Source organism: Merops nubicus, unplaced genomic scaffold (genome assembly GCF_000691845.1).
Source record: "Merops nubicus isolate BGI_N331 unplaced genomic scaffold, ASM69184v1 scaffold40729, whole genome shotgun sequence".
NCBI lineage: Eukaryota > Metazoa > Chordata > Aves > Coraciiformes > Meropidae > Merops > Merops nubicus.
This window is the reverse complement of record NW_008633835.1, coordinates 88268-98481: the sequence shown is the minus strand read 5'-3', so window position 1 is coordinate 98481 and position 10214 is coordinate 88268. Positions and strand designations below refer to the sequence as shown.

General features: G+C 44.2%; 1 protein-coding gene across 1 annotated transcript in view; it reads left to right on the top strand.

The window, feature by feature from the left end:
- The first annotated feature begins 1465 nt into the window (after positions 1-1465).
- The window catches only part of VLDLR (very low density lipoprotein receptor), a 12837-nt gene continuing 4088 nt past the window's right edge, over positions 1466-10214 (top strand). The window contains 12 exon segments of the mRNA XM_008948373.1: positions 1466-1505; positions 3778-3897; positions 4886-5008; positions 5850-5972; positions 7316-7687; positions 7793-7915; positions 7997-8119; positions 8582-8701; positions 8779-8904; positions 9296-9467; positions 9797-10021; positions 10175-10214. The exon segment at positions 10175-10214 is cut by the window's right edge and continues 18 nt beyond it. Of these exon segments, the coding sequence (XP_008946621.1) occupies positions 1466-1505; positions 3778-3897; positions 4886-5008; positions 5850-5972; positions 7316-7687; positions 7793-7915; positions 7997-8119; positions 8582-8701; positions 8779-8904; positions 9296-9467; positions 9797-10021; positions 10175-10214 (1707 nt within the window).

Below are 10214 nucleotides of genomic sequence, written 5' to 3'. Positions count from 1 at the left end.
GGTTTGATTTCGGGCGCGATGCTTGTTGCTGAGGGGAGAGTCTGCATGCCTGGGGCTTACCGGGGTGGTCGGGAAGGATTAGGGCTTTGTCGTCGAGGAAGGAAGAGGAGCCCTTGAAAAGCCTGCGGCGTTAAAGGTGCTGTCAAACTACTGTGGAACTTCGGCTTTGTGGCATCCAGCAGCTCTGGCATGGCTCTAATCCGGGGCCAGTGGTTACCACCATCATGATCTCCACCTGGTGGCAAGGCTGAGTCTTGCCGGCGCCCGTTCCCTTCCCGCAGGCGGGACTCTCACTAGTAGCGCTTCCCATGGCGAGTTCCAGGGTTGCCTCCTAGCGTAGCTGCTACCCCTGTGGCTTAGGGACCTGCACATTAAGCCAACTGAATGGTCAGTTAGAGGTATTTTCCTCTTGAGTGGAGGTAGTAATCAATTGGCTGACACCTTCTTTCGTCCTTCAGGAGAGGTCCAGGCTGCTGTTCGAGGTGAGCCATTGATGTGTGCATTGCTTTATTGCTCTTGATCTCCTGACTAGTGCCATAAAGTAGGCTGAAGTGTCAGGTCTTGGTTGTTTTGGTGTAGTATGCTTAAAGGTAGTTGGACATTGTAGTCCTCACCTGTGTGCAGTATTTCAGACGCTGAGTCTGTCAGGTAGACTGTAGCCAGGGGGTTGTTGCATCTAGTCTTTACACAAGGAGGAAGAGGGGAAATGTCTGCCTAGTCATTCCTCAGTGTAGATTTTTCCTCTGTCTGATCTACTACAGACATGATTAAACAGCCATAGCATGAAGAGTGAAGGTGGCTGGCACCGAAACTGCTATTGTCCTGTCGTCAGAAACTGTAACAAGAGTGGAGAGCCATTCTAGTCCAAGTTAGTGTGATTCTTCCCTTAGTGGCCCCATCAGCTCTCTCCTTCTAGCAGCTGCCTTTGCCAGAGTCTAGGGGGAGTCTAAGCTGGTTCCTGTATGAACTTTCACAAGGTTTCCCAATCACTGTTGTAAGCTTTTCTGGGACTTGGTGTCAGATGACAGCACACAAGTGTCACATGTTTGAGGCTGCCCAGACAAGTAATCTGACAACTTGCTTAAGGGACTGAGACAAACGGTGACAGCAGAAGTATAGAGAAGGCTAGTTTAACTTGGGTTGTCATTGCAACTGTGTTCCTTCACTCTGTGTGCTACTGCTTTGTGAGCAAATTTCTAGAGAGTATGTGGAACGGTAAAATAAAATGTGTTAGCAGTTACAGGCTGTGTAGTTAGTGGTTCTATAAATCCTTTCTCTAAGCCTTATCCCATGGAGGAGGAAAAGTGTCCAGGTGCTTCTAGTGTATGAGCAGGACGTGAAGAGAAGCATTCAATTGATGGCTAGCTGATGCTGATCTGAAAATCATTAAGTATCTACTGACTGAAGCTACTAGTGAGATAGGGCTCTGTTGCTTCTTGTGGCAGTGGGTTAAACTGGTAGAGTCATGACTAATGGTTATCTGGCATCGCAGAACTGTGCTTGGTGTAAGACAGGGGACCACAGTTAGTTACTGGCTGGAACTAACAGTTGTCTTAACTGGAGCCAACTCCAAGTGGCTTTTAGATTTTGACAGACATCTTCAGGAGTAGCAACCTGATTATGACCTTTGTTTATGCATCTGTGTGGGTGTTAGGTACTGTCAGTTCTTTGCTTGTTTGTGGGCTAACAAAAGTAGTTGCTCTGACATGTCACTTGGTATCAGCTGCAGAAGTGATGGTATGTTCTTGGATTGTCTTGCTGTACAGGTTGTAATTGTGAAGTTATGGCTGATACTCCAAGCTGTTACTGTTTCATTTAGCCTTGTCTGTAGCTTCCCTGTAGGGTTTGGTCAAAGTGATGTTATGTTTCTAAATCACAATCTACTAAGCAGTCTTAGTGAGCCTTTTCTAGTTGTTCTAGCTTGAAATAGAGTAACTAAGGGCTGTGGAGTTATTCTGGGATCTCCTGAGTGGCAAGCTTAGTCTAGTATCTCTAGCATGCTATTTTTGGAAAGGTTGACTGTTGGCACTCTGAAAACTTGGATGAGAATGCCTCAAAACTATCAGGAGTCAGCTGTTGCACATTTTAGGTGGTAGTACAGTAATGGAATAGTATGTGGGCAAGCAGAAGGCTGTTTCTGTTAGAGGTTACTGGACAACAAGGTGATGTCAGGCTTAGAGCAAGCTGATAGCTGTGGCTTCTGCATGATCTCTCAGCTGGCTGGGGTGTGCCTTCTAGGACAGGGCAAGCTAGTTTTTTGACAGCTCTTGAACCAAATAGTATTAGCTTTACAAAACTGTGCTATTAGAAATTGCATGCTGGTGTAACTCCCATCCTGAAAAGCAGAGGAGGGATGGAAATGCAGAGCACAAAAGTTGATGTTCTTTTTTTTTTTTTTTTGGCACTCTTTGAACACGGTTCCCATGAAACAAATTGTTATAGCTTTACTTTAGCAAGTGAGTCAGTGTTTTGGTCAACCATTAAGACTGCTAAAACATTGGCAGAACTCAGTAAGCTGCTGTTTCGAATCCTTTACTTGTAGCATGGATTTACCTGAGACACTTAGCCATTAAAGTTGCCCACGTCTTTTTTTATATTCTGTTCAGGGCTTGTCATTGCTAGTGCCTGATGGCTGACCAATATAATGTGAAATGGCTGAATAGCTTCTGTCCACTTGGAAACTGTCTCACGTTTTGCAGGTCATACGCGGAAGAAGTAAAATAACAAGTAATGTTCTACTAAAATTTGTTACCCATTGTGAGCCCTGGAATGCCCAGACAAAGCACCTCCACTGAATGATGCAATAAACTAAGGAGGAGCAGGAGTCTTGCGTCATGCCATTGACGTACAGCCAATACTAATGTGTGAGCTTACACACATGCCTGCATGCAGCACATGGAGCAGCTCTGGCTCAGCTGCTGAAGAAGCAGGCTGTTGCTTTTAGCTTCAAGGCAAAGTAGGTTCCTTTTGGGGACGGGATCATACAGCTTTAGAGCTGAAGATACTCTTCTGCACAGTGATTCAAGCACATTTTGAAAGCAGTACCTTTCTCAGACATGCTAACAAATCAAGAATGTTATTACTTGGGAGACAACAGACTTTATTCTAGAAGAGAGTGATAAATTATCTTGCTCGTCACACCTGATCTAGATTTAATAATCAAACTCCAGTTAAGAAATCACTCGTCTTTTTGTGTATACTAAGGAATGTCTCTGGGTGCCCTGGTTTGAGGAGTAACTTAAAATACGGCAACTTGTTGTTCAACAGATACCAGATGAACTTGTTCAGAGCAGATATCTAAGCTATTGTTACAGACACCTTGAGGATTCTGCTGTAGTGTTAGCAGCAGAGTACTGAAATACTAATGCAGCTTGATGTTAGTTAAGTTTAAATGAGGTTGCTTAAAATTTGAAGAGTTCTGGGAATGCAGTGGTAGGTACTGTACAGCAGAAGTAATTATGTGCATACCATCCTTCTGCCTTGCAAACTTGAGCCTGCCTTGAAGAGGAAAACACAGTAAGAACACTGAGGCTGGTTTACTATTGTGTGGCAGGTAGACTGTCACAGTGCTTAAGCTCTGCTTCTGTACAGTGAAGGAAAGCTTCTGGCTCTACTTTCATTACTTAAGTTGACTAAAAAGATTTGGAGCTCAAGACTGTTTTCATGCTGTTGTTATGCTGTTTATTAAGCCGGGTAACTTCTTGATCAGCAGTGAGGGGGAAAGCAAGAAAGTATTGCTAAACAGTATTGGGGCTTATGTTCCTTTTTTAATTAAAGGTGCAAGGGCTAAATGTGAGGAGTCCCAATTTCCGTGTAGTAATGGTCGCTGTATTCCTTTACTATGGAAATGTGATGGTGATGAAGACTGTTCAGATGGCAGTGATGAGAGTTCTTGTGGTAAGTAATCAAAATACATAATACCTCTGTAGTAGTACTTGCTAGCTGACAGTGGGGATTTAACACAGGATAGCTGGAGTCATCCTTACTTCATCCAGCACTTCTGACAGGCAGAATGCAGGGTAAAGGACAAATTCTCTGGAACAACTGGGGGACTTTCTTGATGCCTTTTATCCACCTGAGGCAGATAAATTTTCCCGAGTGCTGTGAAAGTCTCCTGGAATTGGTACTTGAGAGAAGCTTGTCCCCAAAACTCATTATTTGTGAGGATGGTGACGGTCAAGAATGGAATGCAAGACGGTACCCAGTTATTGCTTGAAAACATAGTAGAAACTGTTTGCTATTAGCACTGAGCTATTGGCTATTACATGGTTAAAAGTCCCGTTCTGTATGTGAAAGTGTTTCTGCTGGGTCTCCTATAAACACTAAGTCTAGCTTTGGCTGCCAGCTCTTGCTTTAGGCAGACACAGAGGCCATGATGGGTGACTAAAGACAAAACAGACTCAGTATCCAGCACTGGTGAGATGAGACAGAACAGACTTGATATCCAACACTGGTGTGACTGAACTGCCAGTCTGCTCAAGCAAACCTGAGCTGGACCTTAGGGTTACATAGTACCATGCTTCTGTAATGACAAATCAAATGCCTCAATAATAAACTCAGAGTTCAAAATCTGAGTGTTAATGTCAATAGACCTAACTTTAACTGAAGTGTATTCAAAGCAGCAGCTATTCTAGCAGCATAGTCTCCCTTAATAATAGCAGTCCTTCAGTGCCTGCTTACAGAAAGATAACTGTTTCTCTGTGCACAAAATATCTCTCTAGGAAGTATTAAACAGTGCTATAATTAGAATGGTGAAGGACAACACCAAGCATCCAAGAACTGAGGATATTGCATCACTTTCACGGGATAAGGCAGTTTATCTCTAGCTGCAACAAAGAAGCTAAGCTCTGGTCTCTGAGCAAGTGTCTGTCCTTCTCCCTTGCAGTGAAGAAGACCTGTGCCGAATCTGATTTCGTGTGCGCCAGTGGTCAGTGCGTGCCGAACAGATGGCAGTGTGATGGGGATCCCGACTGCGAGGACGCGTCTGACGAGAGTGCCGAGCTGTGCCGTAAGTGAGCCTGGCCTCACGCAGGGAGCAGTATTTTGACTTCTCGCTTGCTTGCAAGCCAGCTCTCCTCCTAAAGGAAGAATGAACTTGTCTTGGAGAGTGCTTTCCTAAGTGTTAGCTTGACTTGGGCCGCACTGGGGTCAAGACTCTTTTTACTACTTAAAGATACAGAACTGCGTTGGGACACTGCACTTACACCTGGTATCAGGTAGCAAGTACAATGTTTCACTGACAGTCAGAAGCAGTAAGCACAGCACAGCAGACCCGACTGTTACTGTGGCTTGTTCATCAAGTGATCGCTGTTCTCCAAGAAAAGTGCTTTGCAAGATAACCACAATTAGTGTAGGAGCTGAATAACTCACTAACGTGGTGGGGGGTGGGAAGCAGAAGCTCAGAGACTTAAACGTGAGGGCTTAAAGTTAGCAACCCCAGTCTTAAGTGTGGTAACTGATCAAGGAATAGAGATGTGTGAAGCTTCATTACTCTGTATTAATAGGATTCACACTGAGGAATACTTCAGCCCCAAGTCTTACTGCACTTTGACATTACTCCTGCTTACTACCATGTGTTGTAGCTCAAGCTCTAGATTGTAACTTGGTGTACAATCACAACACTACCACTACAAAGACACTCTTAAAATACTAATTATTAGGAGGTGGAAACCCTTTTTTTACTGAGTGCTACAAACTAGTGTAACCTCTTCCATGATGGAGCCATCAACTTAGATGGATGCAACTTAGTCCAGAGCTGAGGCTCAACTTTCAGGACAACTGCTAAAACCCAAGATCAGTATCTCTTAAATTTCAGAACTCTTAAATTGAACTTAAACTTTTTTCAATAGATATGAGAACGTGCCGGGTAAATGAAATCAGCTGTGGTCCTCAGTCAACCCAGTGTATCCCAGTGTCCTGGAAATGTGATGGTGAAAAAGACTGTGACAGTGGAGAAGATGAAGAGAATTGTGGTAAGGGAAGAAATGGTGGCTGCATAACTCTATTTGAAATTGACTTGTCTGGAAAGGAGCTAGCTGGGCAGTATACCTGGGAAGATAAATTTATCAGAATATCAGGATCTCATTAAACCTGTGTTCATCTTGTATCGCAGCTTGCTTAGCAAAGTGGACATGTTCTAACACTCCTCTGTCCTGCTAAGCTAAGAGCTACAGCAATGTAAACTATTCAGCATCTGTGTTTGGTCTCTGGCTAACTTTAGCAATGGCAATATGCTTAGCCACATGTCAGGCAAATCATCAGAACTTGTTCTCTGCAAAGGTTCTCAACAGGTAAATCTAGCTGCTGCTTACATTAACAAATTGTCTCCTAAAAAAGGTAGTAGTGGTTTGTAGCCAAGGGCACAGGTGATCTTCTTTATAACCATATTCTGGAGTACTGTGTACTCGTCTGAAAGAGAGAAGCTAGGTTTCAGGTGCTGGGGGGTAACTCTAGCCTGGTATGTAAGTGCAGGTACCATTGCCAGGATTTGAGTGCAGCATTCCTGGCTTGTTCTAATGATCTTAGGTATGTAAGAGTTGTCTGAGGTGTCCAAAGACAAATTTGCTGTAACCAAAGCCACAGGGCTGGCTTCCATCACAGCCACCTTAGCTGGATGGACTAGTAAGGCACAGATCTCTAGACTTTTGCTATGTGTCTACCCTGCTTAGCAAGCACATGCCTTAATCTGACAAGTGAATCTACAGAGCATTTCTAATGAAGATGATGAAACAGTCAGCCTAGGCATACTGAGCTGCTAGCTACACTGCTATTAAGCCAACATAATTTGTACTGGTTTAAGTTGTGTGGATGTGCTTAATACCACAGGATCAACTGGTGCAAGATTTTGATCTGTTATCCCCAGTGGTCCAGGCAAATGGACTCCTGGTATCCTGGGGACAAGCACAAAACACTTCAATTTCAAACTACAGTGCATGCTGACCATCTGGCTACCTTAATCTTAGCCTGTACTCTAGAGTTAGCAATTCTCTTACCTTCTGTCTCTGTTTCACAGGGTTTGAGTCTGTTTTCCAAAAGGCTCTGAAGCGGAACAGCCTCTCTGCTTCAGAATTTTTTTTTTTTTACTCAGTAGTTCAAAACTGATATTCTCACTCATAACATCCAAAGCTGAAGAGGACAGTCTGTGTGGAGCCCAAGCATCCTGTAGGTGGTCAGTTAGGTTCTCCTAGACCCTTGCAGAGAATACTCATCTATCAGCCAACAGAACAAAAGCTAAACTTGCAGAACAAAACGCCTTCATACAAAAGTCTGCCTTCCTGTGTTAATGTGCTAATCTCTCTTACTCCTGTTACTCCAGGCAATGTGACTTGTAGTCCAGCAGAGTTCACATGCAGCAGTGGGCAGTGTATTTCCAGGAGCTTTGTCTGCAATGGTCAAGATGACTGCAGCGATGGCAGTGATGAGCTGGAGTGCGCACCTCCAACCTGTGGAGTTCATGAGTTCCAGTGCAAGACCTCCACTTGCATCCCCATCAACTGGGTGTGTGACGATGATGCTGACTGCTCTGACCACTCAGATGAGTCTTTAGAGCAGTGTGGCCGCCAGCCGGCACCTCCTGTGAAGTGCTCCACCAGCGAAGTGCAATGCGGCTCAGGTGAATGTATCCACAAAAAGTGGCGCTGTGATGGAGATCCTGATTGCAAGGATGGAAGTGATGAAGTCAACTGCCGTAAGTTAACATGGTCTTTCTCTAGGAGGTGCTGGTTGGCTCCTCTTTGTTTTTGTTCCTTCAGCAGACCTCAGGAGTTTAAGTCTGTAATCGCTGTGTCCTCAGCTTCTCGGACCTGCAGACCAGACCAGTTCAGGTGTGAAGATGGAAACTGCATCCATGGGAGTAGGCAGTGCAATGGTGTGAGAGACTGTCTGGATGGCACTGATGAAGCAAGTTGCAACAATGGTAAGTGTGGAACTAAGCAAGGATAAAGAATTTGCAGAGTATCGGTGGAAGCTGGTGGTCACCCTCACAATCTTATCTCAGTTATTCAGTGCTCTGGACCTGGCAAATTCAAGTGCCGAAGTGGAGAATGTATAGATGTCAATAAAGTCTGTAACCAACAAAGAGACTGCAAGGACTGGAGTGATGAGCCTCTCAAGGAGTGTGGTGAGTGAGCAAACTATTTAACAGTGCTGACTACTAGACATACTTGGATACAGCTGCTGAGCTGTCAGATGTCAGTCTGGAATGCCCATCTGCACTTCTTTGGTGGCATAAAACAACCAAGAGCAACCTGGTCAATAGGCTAGTTTTGTCCTAGCCAAACTGGCCATTGGGGTGGCTTATCATGGCTAGAAGGCACTTGGAGGCATGGGAAACTCTGAAACATCCAGGATGCTCAATCTTTGTCTACTGCTGCCAACTTGTAGCATGAATAATGTGCTAATAGCTGAGCAAATAAGTATTTGAGGAGAATCTCTTGCATGTGACTTCACATGCCAGAGTGGTTTAACAGATACTGCAGGCATCATTAGAAAATGGATGGGGATCTGATAATGCCCTCTGTGAATAAGACTTGAAGACTAAATATCTGTGCTGTCTCAGATGTGGCCAATTCATCTCTTCTAGATGTAAATGAATGTCTGGTGAACAACGGTGGATGCTCTCATATCTGCAGAGATCTCGTCATTGGCTATGAATGTGACTGTCCAGCTGGGTTTGAGCTGACAGACAGGAGAACCTGTGGAGGCAAGTATCAAGTAGGCTTACACAACCTCTGCTGATGGTGTTGGAGATAAGAACAAATTAAATTGTTGTCTTTACAGATATTGATGAATGCCAGAACCCTGGTATCTGTAGTCAAATCTGTATCAACCTGAAAGGGGGCTACAAATGTGAATGTAGCCGTGGCTATCAGATGGATCTTGCTACTGGAGTGTGCAAGGCAGTGGGTGAGTATTTGCATAAGACATCTATATCGCCACTTCAAAATGAGCTAGCAAGTGCTTATGCTGTTATGGTTTTGACAGTAGTTGTGCTGTTATCCGTATAACTTGTACAGACCAGAGCACTCCTAACACTTTGAATGATGCCATGGTACAGTACTTAAAGCTGCTTGACATAAACTGCTTGTGTCTGCTCCCTGGGCAGAACAGCCCTCCCCATCAAATTTTAGAGGGAGGAAATGATGAGGTGTATGGAACAGACAGGCTTTCTGTCAGCATCCACTGGGAAGTGTGGAATGGCAAATACCAAGTACTGTGACTCTCAAAACTTTTCATAGAAGAACAGTATGTGACTGCATCTCTAGAAGTACAGGTAACACTTACACTCTTTTCACAGGGAAAGAACCATGTCTGATTTTCACCAACCGCCGGGATATCAGGAAGATTGGCCTTGAGAGGAAAGAATACATTCAGCTAGTAGAGCAGCTAAGAAATACTGTAGCTTTAGATGCTGATATCGCTGAGCAAAAGCTTTACTGGGCTGACTTCAGTCAAAAAGCAATCTTCAGGTAAATGGAGTCAGCTTCTGAACCCTAGTGTGTTCCCCTAAACCATCCCATATTTTACTCAAGATGCTTCTTTAGATTCTGCTGATGGGAACTAGATTCCTGATGCCCTAAAGACAAGGTACAGTAGATGCAAGTTCCCACAATCAGCAATGTGTATGCCTGTTGTAGCAGCAGTTACTAGGAAGTGCAGTTGCACAAAAGGCGCTCTGGAAAGTCACAAGTGCACCTTCCACATTGTCTGCATGAGATTTATGTGCAGTATTTGAGATGTGCCAAACAGTAGTATCTGTGGAGGAAGGGGTTGAAAGCAAGTAATTCTTCTTTTCCAGTGCCTCTATTGATACCCGTGATAAAGTTGGAACACACATCAGAATCCTGGACAACATACACAGCCCTGCAGGAATTGCTGTTGACTGGGTTTATAAGAACATCTACTGGTCTGACTCAACTGCAAAGACCATTTCAGTGGCTAGTCTAGATGGCACAAAAAGAAAGGTTTTGTTCCTCTCTGAGCTGAGAGAGCCAGCTTCTATTGCTGTAGATCCTCTCTCTGGGTGAGTATTTGTCCTGGTTCTCTTAAGAGTGGAGCTAGTAGCTACTCGATGTCCTGATAACTGACTTAGGTAGCCTTTGTTAGTTATTGGTCATAATTAAGTGATACTATAAAGTACTATAGTGTGTCATACAATGTAAATTCTGCTTCACAGCTTTATGTACTGGTCAGACTGGGGTGAGCCAGCAAAAATT